The sequence below is a fragment of the Gastrolobium bilobum genome, unplaced genomic scaffold, assembly GCF_033153095.1.
Source record: "Gastrolobium bilobum isolate Gb01-03AN ecotype WA unplaced genomic scaffold, APGP_CSIRO_Gbil_v1 utg1359, whole genome shotgun sequence".
Taxonomy (NCBI): domain Eukaryota; kingdom Viridiplantae; phylum Streptophyta; class Magnoliopsida; order Fabales; family Fabaceae; genus Gastrolobium; species Gastrolobium bilobum.
This window is the reverse complement of record NW_026897797.1, coordinates 244807-259212: the sequence shown is the minus strand read 5'-3', so window position 1 is coordinate 259212 and position 14406 is coordinate 244807. Positions and strand designations below refer to the sequence as shown.

At 33.4% G+C, this 14406-nt stretch overlaps 2 protein-coding genes across 3 annotated transcripts; one reads left to right on the top strand and one right to left on the bottom strand.

The window, feature by feature from the left end:
* The first annotated feature begins 1458 nt into the window (after positions 1-1458).
* Positions 1459-2229, top strand: LOC133310375 (protein FAR1-RELATED SEQUENCE 5-like). Its single transcript, XM_061511291.1, has one exon. The coding sequence runs from the start codon at positions 1459-1461 to the stop codon at positions 2227-2229; it is 771 nt and encodes a 256-aa protein (XP_061367275.1).
* Positions 2230-7643: 5414 nt separating this feature from the next.
* Positions 7644-11456, bottom strand: LOC133310392 (uncharacterized). Of its 2 annotated transcripts, none has more exons than XM_061511316.1 (8): positions 11363-11456; positions 10716-10885; positions 10524-10571; positions 9935-10001; positions 9446-9546; positions 9173-9217; positions 8479-8949; positions 7644-8052 (listed from the first exon to the last, which is right to left on the bottom strand). In XM_061511316.1, the coding sequence occupies exons 2-8, from the start codon at positions 10848-10850 to the stop codon at positions 7879-7881; spliced, it is 1041 nt and encodes a 346-aa protein (XP_061367300.1). In that variant the 5' UTR covers positions 10851-10885; positions 11363-11456; the 3' UTR covers positions 7644-7878. The 2 variants fall into 2 exon arrangements, with proteins under 2 accessions (XP_061367300.1, XP_061367301.1); XM_061511317.1 differs by lacking the exon at positions 11363-11456 and adding an exon at positions 11260-11314.
* Positions 11457-14406: the final 2950 nt, after the last annotated feature.

Genomic DNA, 14406 nt, shown 5'->3' with positions numbered 1-14406 from the left:
CAACATCAACTACATGTTCAAGTAGAGAGGCCTCATTCACCCAAACTGTCATTCCTTCCCAAGCCCGAAGCCTCTCCCAACTTATGCTAATTAAGTAGATGCCTTTCTAACTATCAGTGCTATTATATTCCTCTTAAATTAGGTCACAACATATTAGAAAATTAAAATTGTTGTCTAATGTCTCGTGTGCAATAGGTATTTTTTAATTGACTTTAGTACAAGCCTTTTTACTACATGACTGTATATGTGCATATCACTACCATTTTATGAAAATGCTGTTGAGCTACATGTTTACTTTGTCAAAGATCTTATTAAATATTCTGGACAAAAAATTCACTTTCTATATCTCTTGACAGGGGATGAAAGATCCACTTTTGGACTCCAATTCTAATTTTTCCCAAATGAATGTGGAGCCTGATATCAGTTCGGACAACATATTGGTAACAGATTCTATCCTACCAGTTAATATGCCACAATCTTCTGATGTTGATGAAATTATTGTTCAACCTCATGTTAGAATGGAATTTGAATCATTGAAAAATGTTGAACATTTTTATACATTATTTGCTAAAGCAAAGGGGTTTGAGGTCCGTATTCGCTCTAGTAAAAACAATTACGGCCTTTTTGTATGTTGTAAGCACGGTGAAAATAGCAAGAAGAAAAACAATGATTAGGGAGATTATAAGAAAAAGTTTTCAACTATTCGCTCGGGGTGTAAGGCATAGGGGTGTTCGCGGTCTGGATTGGATCGGTTTTGGAAGCAAAAATCATCTGATCCAATCCCTTCGGTTTGATTATATAATCATCTATTCGGTTTGGATTTTTTTTCAAATCTGATCCGATCCAATCCAATTTTTTTCGGTTTGGATTGGATCGATTTTCGATTTTTTGAAAATCCTAAATTTTTTTTCATGATTATTGTGCAAATAACATCTTTTGTACATATTGCCTTTGTAATTTTTTTTTTAAATACAAAAGCATTAGTAAACTATAATATAGTTTTTTTTTTTTGCAATAAGATATGAAGCTCTACAAAAATAAAATTTTATTGATAAAATGTGACTTCTTGGGTTTAGTTGATGGGTTAATGGGTCTTGGGTTTAGAAATTTTTAGGCTATGATTAGGAAAAGACCCAAGTAGGTAGAGGAGAATTAATATATTGGATCGGTTTGGATTGGATCGGTTTTCATCAACCCATCCAAAAACCGATTCAATCCAATTAAAATTTGCGGGTTTTTTTCGGTTTTTGATTTTTCGGTTTTCGATTTATTCGGTTATCGATTTTTCGGTTCGGTCACCGCGGTTTGAATCGGTTGATGAACACCCCTAGTAAAACATCACTTTCTGTGACAAAGGATACGAATCGAGGCATATGGGTTATCAAATCTTTTGATAATAATCATAATCATATCATGCCTAGTCATAAGAGTGTATCTTATTTGAGGTGTCATAAAAAAATGAATGGTGCTGCAAGAAAACTTGTTGAAAAGTTTAATGATGAATGTTTGCCTACCGGAAAGGTTGCTGCAATGTTTAGTGGCATTGATTTATCTTTTTCTAATCGGGATTGTTGGAATCATTTGAGAAATCTTCGAAGGAAGAATTTGGATGTTGGAGATGCACTAGCTGTTTTCAATTACTGCAAACAAAAGCAATCTCAAAATCCTTATTTTTTCTATTCTATACAATGTGATGCTGATGATAGAATGATAAACTTCTTTTGGGTGGATGCTAGATCAAGGTATGCTTATCAACAATTTGGAGATGTAATCACTTTTGATACTACATATAGAACTAACAAATATAGCATGCCGTGCGCCCCATTTACTGGATTAAACCATCATCTTCAATCAATTTTATTTGGTTGTGCCTTATTGCAAGATGAAACTGAGAAATCTTTTATATGGTTATTTGAAACTTGGCTTGAGGCAATGAATGAGAAGAAGCCTGTTTCCATAATAACTGATCAAGATTTAGCTATTGGAGCTGTTGTGGCCAAGGTATTTCCTGAAACTCGTCATCGTCTATGCTTGTGGTACATTAGAAAGAAGTTTCCTGAAAAGCTTGCACACATATATCATAAGAATTCTACATTCAAGCGTGAGCTGAAAAGGTGTATTCGAGAATCTTCAACTATCAAAGAATTTGAAGATGAATGGCAAAATATAATGGTTGTGTACAATTTGCAGAAAAATGAATGGCTTCAAAGATTATTTGAAATTAGATAGTCATGGATACCGGTGTATAATAGGAGCACATTTTTTGCCGGTATGAATACTACACAAAGAAGTGAGAGCATCAATTCTTTTTTTGATTCCTTCGTTAATGCAACCACAACACTACGAGACTTTGTAGTGAAATTTGAGAAGGCAATCAACAACCGTTATGAGGCTGAAAAAAGAGAGGACTTTGAGTCCCGACATAAATCACACAGTTTGAGTATTGGCTCAAAAATTGAAGAGCATGCTGCATCGATCTATACCAAAAATGTGTTCCGTAAGTTTCGGGATGAGCTTATTAGAGCCAACCATTTCATAAAGGAGAAGATTGAGAAAAATGGTTCACAATGTAAGTATCGAAGAATAGGCTTGAATTATTGATTCTTCCAGGGTGCTTACTCATGACAGTTTTGCAAGAATATAAATTACAATAAATCACAGAGAATGGTCTCCTAACTGTTTTATTGAGCCATGTCGCCTCAATGTTTTCTTTTTTTTCTTTTATCTTTTTAGTAAGATTTCTTATCCTCCTCTCCTCCAAATGCACATTCACTCCTTTCATTCTATTATCATATTCTTCTTTGATCTAAACAATAATAATTTTGAGAAAAGGGTCGACCATAGCCCTAAGTATACAACTAAATAAGAATGAATTAAGAAAATATTATTTGCCTGCTGTTAAAGATTTCCATAGTTCAAATAAAATCTAGAAACAAAATCTTTATAGCCTTGCCATAATAGATTATGGCTTCGAGAAGTTCGTGATAAAACGTTGTTGAGTTCCTAAGTGTGAACCGAACATTCAAAGCTCCATGTTTTTTTTGAAGACTAAATGTTTAAAGGGAAACTTAATTTCTATGCTTAAAGAAACCCTCACACAAGTTGCTTCAGTTTGAAAAAGGGAATAAAAATGAGCATACCTTTACTCAGATTGATCAAGTCCATAATCAAAATAGAGAAAAAAGAACAAAAATGCAATGTTTTAAATATTTATTATGTTATGCACTAGAGGTTTCACCACAAGCAGTGGAATGGGGCTAATACGATTTCTATTTTGGGTTCAGTAAGAAAGGAGAAGTGAGTGTGACTTTGGAGAAATAGGGCTCCAAGAAGTTTGAGGTGAACAACTATAGATGAGGGAGAAAACGTGAGAGAAAAAAAAGGAAGAGGGAAAGGAGCGCAACAGACGACGAAGAAGATGAAAGAAGAAAAAAAAATCGAAAAACTGAAGTCACATGATAGTTAAACCTGAACTATTATAAGCCGTTAGATGTTATTAAGATGAAGGGTCGAGATTTGGTGTCAAAATTAAATTTTGACACTGGTGTCAAAGGATCCTGCCCCATATATATATATATATATATATATATATATATATATATATATATATATATATATATATATATATATATGGGGGAAGGATCCACTTACCACCAAAAATTTTTACAACTCTTACAACCAATTTAATCACCGTTGATTTCCATCAATCTAACGGTTATAAATTAATAACATTTATTGTGTCACAATTATTAATTTCCATTAATTTATAACCGTTAGATTGACGGGAATCAACAATGATTAAATTAGTTGTAAGAGTTGTAAACTTTTTTGGTGGTCAGTGGATCCTCCCTCATATATATATATATATATATATATATATATATATATGGAAAAACATTTCTCTGGCAACTTGAGATAAGTTTATCTCCCGGTCACCCCAAAACTATGTTGTTTTGTTTATTTATTTTCTTATATTAATTGATTCACCTTTGAATGGTTATGATTATCTTTTTTTTTTCTTCCTTTATCACCATTGATCCATCTTTGTACGGTTATGATTTAGTAGCCGGAGATAAAGTTATCTCAAGCAGCTTGAGAAATGATAAGCCCATATATATATATATATGTGTGTGTGTGTGTGACAAAATGATTTGTAACATAGTTGTAAAACCCGGCCCGACCTGGCCGGGTCGACCTGGAATCCGGTGAACCGATCATCGAACCGGTTCGGGTTGAGCATTGGACCGATCATGCGTCGACCCGTTCAAACCCGGCTAAACCCAGTCAAAACTGATGACCTGGTGACCTAGTGACCCGGTCGGGTCATGCATTTAAAAACACAAAAACAAAAAACTAAAATTGTTTCATCTTGTCAAAAAAAAATGTAGAACTCATTTTAAAAACTTTTTGTAATTTTATTTGCTAGTATACTTTTCTACAATGACCTCAAATTTCAGCTTCCAATACTGAAACAATTTGTGGAATAATAAATTAAAAGAATGTGACATATGTTATTTTTAATGTAGTTGAATTTGAAAAATATGAGTTCAATGTTATTAAGAGGTATGTTTATGGGGATTCTGAGTTGTAATTTAAATTGACATAGTAATAGCATGCATTTTAATTTATTTATGTTTCATGTTTTTGAGCTTATTTAATGATCCTTGTTTAATTCATTTTAGATATGGAGAATATAATTGAATTTGGATGTTCATATATATATATATATATATATATATATATATATATATATATATATATATATATATCCAGGTCCACCGATCGACTAGTGACCCAGTATCCCGACTGGGTCGATGCCCGGGTTGGGTTTAATAACACTGATTTGTAATGTGACTGTATATAGCATTGGTGCAGTCACTTGAAAACTACAACGTTATAGGTTGGATAAAGGAAGTTCGCGTTTAAACTTAATTGTAGAAAATAAAAATATTGTATTGATTTTACCTTTGTATGGTTATGATCCCCATATTTAATACTTTATATTTATTTTAACCATTATATGATTATGATTTCTCATATTTAATGCTTTCACACTATAAAACGACATAGTTTTATATGACTGCACTAATCCTTAAGTGCATACATCTGCTAAACCCTATATATATATATATATATTGAGGTCGATGTGTTCCTTACTAAGCTCCGATCACAGGCCAGGCACGCAATATAAAATAAGAGTGTTAACTAGGGGTGTAAATGAGTGACTCTTTGGCAATAGCTTCCATGCTTTCAGTACTATCTGTTTTCTATAAACCTAAGGATCGAGTAGAGAAGCGGGTTGCTACACGCGAAAGATTTTTTGTGCCTGAAGCCGATCATTTAACGCTATACAACGTTTATCAGCAATGGAAACAACATGATTACAGAGGTGTAATAATCATTTTTTGCATGTTAAAGGTCTAAGAAAGGCTAAAGAAGTGAGATCTCAGCTGCTTGATATTCTCAAGACCTTAAAAAGATTCCTTTAACCTCATGTTGGCCTGATACAAACATTGTCAGAAAAATAATTTGTTTTGCATACTTCCATAATGCAGCAAGATTAAAGGGTGTGGGCAAGTATGTTAACTGCTAGGATGGAATGTCATGTCATCTACACCATAGTAGTGCTCTCTATAGGTTGCACTCCTAAGTATGTTGATTATCATGAGTTAATCTTACCATGAAGGAGTAGATGCAGTGTGCCACAACGTTGGAGGCTAACTAGGAATTTAAATGAGTCAGGCCAAGACAAACTTTAGCTTAGGGGGTGTATTGGATTGAGATTTCAAAGGATTTTAATGGATTATTTTTAGACAAAAAAATTCGTTGGTATTCGATTAGGATTTTAATGGATTGAAAAAAAATCACGTGGTATTCGATTAGGAATTTAAATGTGTTTACGTGTATAAACTTTTAATTTATTTTAAATTAAATTAAAATTTAATTTTATAATGAGAAATCAATACAATTCGGTCTTATTGGTCGTGTGTGCGCGCACGTTTGTGTGTGTTTGTGTGCGCGCACGTTTGTGTGTATGTATGTTTGTGTGTCACGCGTTCATGCAAGCACGCATTAGCACAAAAGTACTTATTTTAAGACTAAACAACCATGATATTTAAACATAAAAGAAGAAATCACTAAATAAGGTAAAGTCATTTATGTTATACTAATAAAATATAACTATATTTCGAAATCAATTTTTAAAGTAAAAAATTTACTTGATTTTGATTTTATGGATCCACCATCACAAGATAATATTCTCAATTCTATGTATTAGTTGTGGGTGTTGAGCGCCCTCAATAATGTGGGGGACTTAATTGACCTTGGCGTTGAGTTTCCACTAGACCCTCCGCTTGCTAAGATGCTTTTAGTGTGTGAATAACTAGGGTGTCTTGAGTAGATTTTGACAATAGTTTCTATCCTATGAGTACCATATGTTTTCTTTGAACTCAAGGACCGAGTAGAGGAGAGTGATGCTACACGTGAAAGATTTTTGTGCAAAAAATTCGACAATTTAATCCTGTACAATGTTTGATCAGCAATGGAAACAACATGATTACAAAGGTGATTGGTGCAATGATCATTTTTTGCATGTTAAAGGTCTAAGAAATGCTAGAAAAGAGAGATCTCAACTGTTTGATATTCTCAAGACTTTAAGTTTCCATTATCCTCCTTTTGGCCCGATACTAACACAATTTGTTCTGTGTACTTACCCCATGCAGCAAGATTAAAGGGTGTGAGCGAGTATATTAATAGCCAGAGTGAGAAGTCATGTCATCTACATCCCAGTAGCGCTCTCTATGATATATATTGCACCCCTGAGTATATGGTTTATCATGAGTTAATCCTGACTATGAAGGAGTATATGTAGTGTGCCACGGTGGTGGAGCCCCAGCGGCTAACTAGGATTGCAAATGAGTTAGACCAAGACAAACTTTAGCTAAAAGTGTGTGCGTGTATGTGTGTATAAAATTTTAATTTATTTTAAATTAAATTAAAATTTAATTTTATAATTAAAATTCAATATAATTCGATCTGAGTGGTTGTGTGTGCATGCGTGTTCGTGTGTGCGTGTGCACAAAAGTATTTTTAAACATGATATTTAAATTAAACTAATAAAAAAAGTCAATCAAATTAGACTAATAAAATTTAAATATACTTGGAAATCAATTTTTAAAATGACATGTGTGATTCAAAATTTACACAGACAAATCATGCAAGAAGAACAATGATAATGCATTAATGCAACTAAGCAATGAAGATGTGCACCAAATAACAAACTTATATTAGAATTTCCCAATAAAAAAATATTAGATAAGTAACAAAAAAACATTAATAAAAGACAAATGTAAACAAATGTCCAACAAACATGAACAAGATATTATTTTATTAAAAATACTAAAATAGGCTTAAAGATCAGGCTACTAAAATAGGCTTGTGGCCATTTCAAAATAAACCTTTTAATGAATAAGTCTTTACTATTTTTTAAAATGATTCAAGTAAAGTTAGGCCAAATTGTAAGTCCTTAACAAATTATTTGGTCCAGTGTTAACTAATAATAATGCACGTACAATAAACAAGAATAGAGTATTAATTTCAATGTAACTTTGATTTACAATTCTATTATGTGAATTTTTTCCCAGTATGCAAAAGAATTACAAGAGGCAGCTTCGCACTGAAGATGCACCTTAACTGATCTTTCAAATTCGGACCTCCATTATTACTAAGCTATAAGAAAAATGGAAAAATTATAGATTAAAAAAAAGAAGAAAGAATGGTTGTGATTCAGATTACAAAAATATGTATGGTGTTTTTCAATAGAAAATATATTTGTGAGAAGTTTGCTAAGGTGAGTCCATCTGATTTTTGAATTGTTGTTCACTTGTGAAAGAATTTCCAAATATCTCTGTCGGCCAAATCCTTGACTAGGTGCGTTCCGAAAATACTCTCCTCATCTACCAGACTTCTCAGTTGCCGGGCTCCATAATTGAAGCCAACATAGTGCTTCTTCATTGTAGCTAGATATACTACACCATATGGAGGTCTCAAGCACTGATACCAAAGGGAAAATAGAAAAGAATTAAAAATTCTGCTATTACTAAATTTTGTAACTCAATTTAATAATTCAGCTAAAAATAGAAAAGGATAAACTTCTGCAGTCAGGGTAATGGCATTGTTACAATAGGTATCAAATTTGATCATGCATCTATATAAATATACAATTGACAACGGTGCCAATTTGCTGTGCCTGATAGCATAGCAATAAGACGAAAGCACCATGGCCCACAATACAAACGCAATTTCAACAAGGCTAAAAATAAATCTACAAATGAATTATGGAAGACACACAACTTACATCCACCCACACCATGATAATCCGCTTGTCTAACAGATATATGCCACAGATATTAAGTTTAGTAAAACATCAAAATAAGAAAGCACATACAAGATTTTCAGTAAGCATATTAGGAAACAAACCTTCTTAATAAGTGCATGCAGCTTTTTCAAAGATGTAACGGAGTAAGGAATCTCTGTCATTAAAATAACATCATAGCCACCCTCTCCCTGATCCACCTCACTAGCTCTTTCCCATGCTCGACTTCCGGAGAGCTTCCTAGATCGTCTTGAGGAAGATTCTTGTCCCATGATGCTACCATCTTGGCTACTACATCCATCCATAAAATCTTCCTCCGAGAAGCTCAAACTCGTTCCATGCGTCACTTCACCTCCATCGTTTTTCACAATAGACAGCACATCAGGTAATTCTTCCCAGTCCCCAGCATAAAAGTTAACTGATGGTGAAAGAGTCTGTCTAGAAGGAGTAAGGAGAGGCTCTAGCTGTCGAATCTGCCTATCACGAGCTTGCTTGAGATTAGCAAGGACATTTGGTATAGTTGTGCATCTTACAGTTTCTGCATTCTGATCTTGAAAATGCACCATGGAAGCTCCCTGTGAAATAAAGAACCAAAAAGAGGACAAAGCATGTTATTCCAATGAGTAAAGTGTATTTATTTGAATGTCCAAGCTCAAATTACACTCGTTGTCTTTTGCTTTATTGGGAAAAAAAACTAACATCTGAACAAATTTAGACGTTCTTTCCTGCTATCAGACACAGATAGTGACAAATGAACCAGCAAAAAGAGAAAGTGAGATCCCAAGCCTAACCAAATACCTTCAAGCAAGCAAAGATTCCAGGAAGCCCATAATTGCAACTGAGCTGCAAGAAACAAGAAGTAGAGAGATTAATAAATCATGAATAATAAATACTACTAACATAATTGAACAATACGGATTAACCGAGTAAAAAAGAAAGTAATCTCAAGAAGATATAGCTGACATTTTGAGCATTTGAAAAATGAGGGAAGGAGGCTTCAGCACAAGGAGAAATTAAGAAAATCAAATCAAGGCATAACAGCAAGCAATAGAATCTTCTTAGACAGGTTACCTCGAGTACTCTTTTTCCTCTAAAGCTCAGTTGCCCATCACGAATCTCATGCTTAAGAACATTGACAAGATCAATGGAACTGGCCCAGGATTTCAGATACCCTACAACATCAGATAAATATTAGATACCACCATTCCTTTGTAGTGATGAGGAACTGAATTACATATATATAGCAAAGCATAATTGTTTAAAGACATTATCCTCAGCAAGACTATGCCATTATTTTTCTGACTTAAATTGGGTTTGTTGATTGGTTGAATCTTTTACACTAGTACTACATTAACTTCAGGGATTTGTCATGTTCCTTTCATGCCAAAAATTATTTTTGTTTTATTTAAAGTATTATAAATTTATAACATACTAAGATTCTCTGCTTATCAATTCCTTGACTATGTTAGTTCTATAATGCAGCTGAAAGAAAATGCTGGTTCACAAGAAAACACCAATCGCTTGTCCAATGCCTACAGGACGGAAATATCATGTACATACCATCAGATTTTGAGGATATCGTCTCTGAACCGCTGAACCCAATGATATCAGCAACACTAACTTTACCCTGTAGGAGGTTTAAGCTAGCATCAGTCCACCAATCAAACTAACTGATATGCAAAGCTCTAGCATTATGTTAAGCATACTCAAGATAAAGTTTCAATCAGAAAATTTTCAAAAATAAATTAATAAATGAGAAAGTTTTCAAGAAAACGAGAAAACATTTAGCTCTTGTTAAGAAATATTGAAAATCCATCATGTAAAACACATTAAAAGCATACAAGACACCACGGAAATGTTACTAAAAAGTCTTATTTTACTTAACGGGCAAGTTTTGTAATCGCAATATAATCTTTATGAAAGCGATCTCTTTCATACATCAATATCAAGAGATAAAACCTACATACCATTGTATTGATATTTACAAAATAGAAGGATAGAAAACAACACGAAATCCTTCCACTATAATCGATTCAACAATAACACTAATCTCCCCTAAAGAATTAAATTTAGGATACAATACCTCTGATTATGCCATGGCATCCTTCAGAAAATAAAATACTAAAAAGTGAACCATACTAAAATGTACCTTAAAAAGGTCTAAATTCTCCCCAGAGTCCTTGTCAGTGTGAATTGCCTACAGAGCATGACAAATTTGAATATGAGTTACACTTTTTTTTAACTACAATCACCCCAAAAGAGAAAATAAAAATAAAAAAACAACTAAAAACCTAATTTCAAGGTAAACTTAATTTTGAATGGCTGATAATTGGAATTGTACCTTTGAAGGGAGAATCTCTACCGCTGGTGATGGGAGATGAATCTCTTTCTCAGGAATGGAAGATATGCTATGACTTCCACGATCATGAGGCACTAGGCCAGGTAAACACTGTGCAAGTAATGCTGGTGCACGCATTGCAATTGATATTAAGAAGCACTCTTCTGTGATAACTGATAATATAAACCACTATAATATATTAGAATCAACACATAAAAAATGCTATATAATAATAAATAAATAAATAAAAAACCAGTGTTTAGCTACTATGTCTATTTGGAGAGGAAGTAAGGGACTCATAACCATAAAGCAAGAAACAAAATCATACCGAGAAAACAAAAATACCTATATCAAAAAAAAAAAAAATTAAAAAAAGAGAGAGTTTAAACACAGTTTAAGGTCTTCAATTGCATATAAGTAGACAGAGAAATTAACGTTTTATTTGTTTTTTAAGGTTATCGAGGGGGAAATTAGGGGTAATTAAGATGGAGGTTCAAATCGACGTATGGAAATAAAAAAGAGGAATTGGAAAGATGGAAGAGAAAACCTGAAGGGAGAAGAAGTCAATGGGAGTGCAAGAAGAGAGAAGAGTTTGATCGTGTAAGCAAGGCAGTAGTAAAATATGAGAAGAAAACCGAAGTATTATTAACTTGTAATTTCAAAAGAAGGAGCAGAAACAGAGAAGCTTCGACGTCAGAGTGAGAGAGGCCTGCAACGACTGCAATTTCCGAAAATGCCCTTTTCAATTTTGTTAGTTGGAAATAAATCTTCGGTGCTATTGTTGCAGCAAGATTCAGTGCATCTTACCAATGAGAGCATTACACATCATAGGAGAGAGAAAAAAAATTTCAGAGAAAATAAAACTTTAGCTGATATGTAATATTTTTATTGGTGGGATGTACTGAATCTTTGGTGCTACAGTAGTACCAAAGATTTGTTCGTTAGTTGGGGGTATTGTGAGAATAAATATTTGATATTACTGGAAAAGATTCGGTGTATCTCGCTAATAAAAATATTACATGTCAGCTATTTTTTTTTTTTATCTAATTTTCTTTCTTTCTTCTGATGTGTAATACTTTTATTGATCGAATGCATTAAACTTACGTGTTAACGGTAGCACCAAAAATTTGTTCATACTGTGGGGTCAGATCAGATCACACGTTTGTCTCCAGCTTTTTGGTAAATATATATCACAAATACGACAACCCCGTCTTTCAAGCCCTTTGGTCGGTTCGCTTCTCCGAGTATAAAAAATTTTTTATTCTCGTTTTTTCATTTTTTTTATTTAAATACAATTTTTAGATAGTCATTTTTTTTTATTTAAATACAATTTTTAGATAGTTCATAGTCAAAAACTCAAAATTAAAGATTGTAGAGTATATCTCAATCGTAATAATTTTCTTAAAACAAATATACTGATTAAATATAAAGTCACATATGTAGAGGTGACAAAATGGACGGTCCGTCGCGCCCCTCTCCATCTCACTATCAACTCGTCAAAAAATGAGTCAGCCCGCCCCGCCCCGTTTGGCGGGTTGGGCCGCCAGCCCGAGTCTATTTTACACTGACCCGCCTCGGTCTACTTATGTCCGCCATCAACTCGTCAAAAAATGAGCCCGCCCCGCTTTTGAGATAAGTTGAAAAACTCAGCCCGCCTTGCTCCGTTTGGCGGGTTGGGCCGAGTTGGCTCTCTGAACTGAGCCCATTTTGCGAGCTCTACATATGAGTATGTGGTGAATTTCTCTTAAATTTGACACAACTCAAAAACTAAGTTTTTTTACCTAAATTTTTTGTATATATTAAAATAAAAGACATATGTATCAAAAAATAAATAAATAAGAGACATGAACGTCAGTTTTATGACTTCTCATACAACTTTTTTTCATTTTTTTTTTTAGGTTTTCAAACTTATTATATGATAAGTATGGTGACATAATAAATGCGACACAACTAAAAAACTTACGTTTTCAACAAAGAGCATTAATTTACATTATAGTGACATAATAAATATTAAGGCATTGAAAAGTAAGTTAAAGAAAACTTGAAAATCTTTTAAATATGTTGATTGGCAAATTCAAATCTTTTTTTTTTTCAGACGATTCAAATGACTTAAAATAGCTTAAGTTGCAGGTTTACAATACACGCTTTAGAAAATCATATACTATCAATATTTTGGCTCCTCCTCAATTGAATTCCTTGATCTCCTTTTGACCTTTTATTGGAGATAATCTCATCTCGTTTCATTGGGAGTGAGATATTACGATAAAAAAATTTATTTATTTTTTCTTTCATACTCACATGTTAAAAAATATTTTATTTTAATTGACCGGGACCAATGAATCAAGTGGTGGGCCAGAATGATATTAAATATTTCCTTTTTTTTATGAAATGACAAATGAAATGGATATTTCTTGAGTTTGGCAGCCCAATTTCATTCAAACGAAATTCAACTAGTGTTTTTTATTTTTTATTTTTTCGGTACATGAAATTAATTGACCTGCACCAGACTCGTGGGTAGGGGAAGGAACGTTCATTTCCATTTTCAACCACCAGCTGGTCCACCTCACTCTGTTCTTATCAAATGCATAATTTATTAAGATATTCATAAAGACTATTTATTTCTATTTTCTAATTGAAGTATAATTCCTTCCTTATTATGGAGAAATTTCTTCATCCCCACATATAAACGCGTGTCTTTCTCTTTCTTGATTGCTTACCGCAGACGCGTTTCTTTACCAAAATATATTCCACTGCAAAGACCTGAGCTATGAAAATGGAAAAGCAAATGGATTTTTCTTGAGTATCAATTTTTAATCATTTGTCACCAAAAAAAAAAAAATTCAAAAGTAAACTCAAAACACAGGAAGAATATAATATCACAAAATGTCATGGCCACGAGGAACAAGTTAATTTAGATCAATTACAACAAGCTTAATAAAACAATGACCAATTACTTTTAAAAAGTGCACAGTAATTGAACAAACTAACTTGAGAGGCAAATTAACTGCTAATGATAATATTAGCTGAAAATGTTTATTACGTTAGAAATTGAAGAAACATTGTAAAACTGTAAATGCATCAGCACTATAGCCAAAAGTGTAGCTAGGAACCTAACTACTTCAGCTGGAACACGTGACCTATATCTACGACCATATAGAGCAATTATATTTTCAGTCAAACCCCAAAACAAAAAGATGCTATGTTTGTATGTCAAAGGCCTAACTGTTCTGATATCATACACCAAGTTGAAGTATATGCTTGCTCTTCACTCAGTTTGGAAGCTCCATAGTCATGCTCGTGCTTGAATTATTGAAGAGATTAGACCAGCATAAGACCATCATCACCATTAAATTCCGAATCAAGCCCTTCATGGCCATCAAATTCGTTGAGCCCCACCAATGTCTCTATGGAAAGCTCGTGATCAAAACCAAAATATTCCCTTCCCAAAAGAAGGCCTTTATTTGAATCAAAATCCTCATTAAGAAAAGTGTTGCTGAGAGATAACATTTTGTTGCTCAGATCTTCTCCACGTTGCAGAACCACTTTCTCATCTTTACGCTCCAATGCTGAGCTTTTAGACAACATGCTTAACCTTGAAGTTTCAGAGTTTACACTGCATCCAGCCTCATAGCCTTTTTGTTTACACTCCTTAACCCTTGATGTTGTTGATCTAGGCGAGGTAGAAAATAAACTA

Bases quoted from the DNA above. Each gene is read 5' to 3' on its own strand.
- LOC133310375 (XM_061511291.1), top strand. From the start codon at position 1,459: ATGAATGGTGCTGCAAGAAAACTTGTTGAAAAGTTTAATGATGAATGT.
- LOC133310392 (XM_061511316.1), bottom strand. From the start codon at position 10,850: ATGCGTGCACCAGCATTACTTGCACAGTGTTTACCTGGCCTAGTGCCT. The intron at 10,002-10,523 runs GTACATTTTAGT...AACCTCCTACAG, and splicing joins AGAATTTAGACCTTTTTAAG to GGTAAAGTTAGTGTTGCTGA. The intron at 9,547-9,934 runs GTATGTACATGA...CTGATGTTGTAG, and splicing joins GATATCCTCAAAATCTGATG to GGTATCTGAAATCCTGGGCC.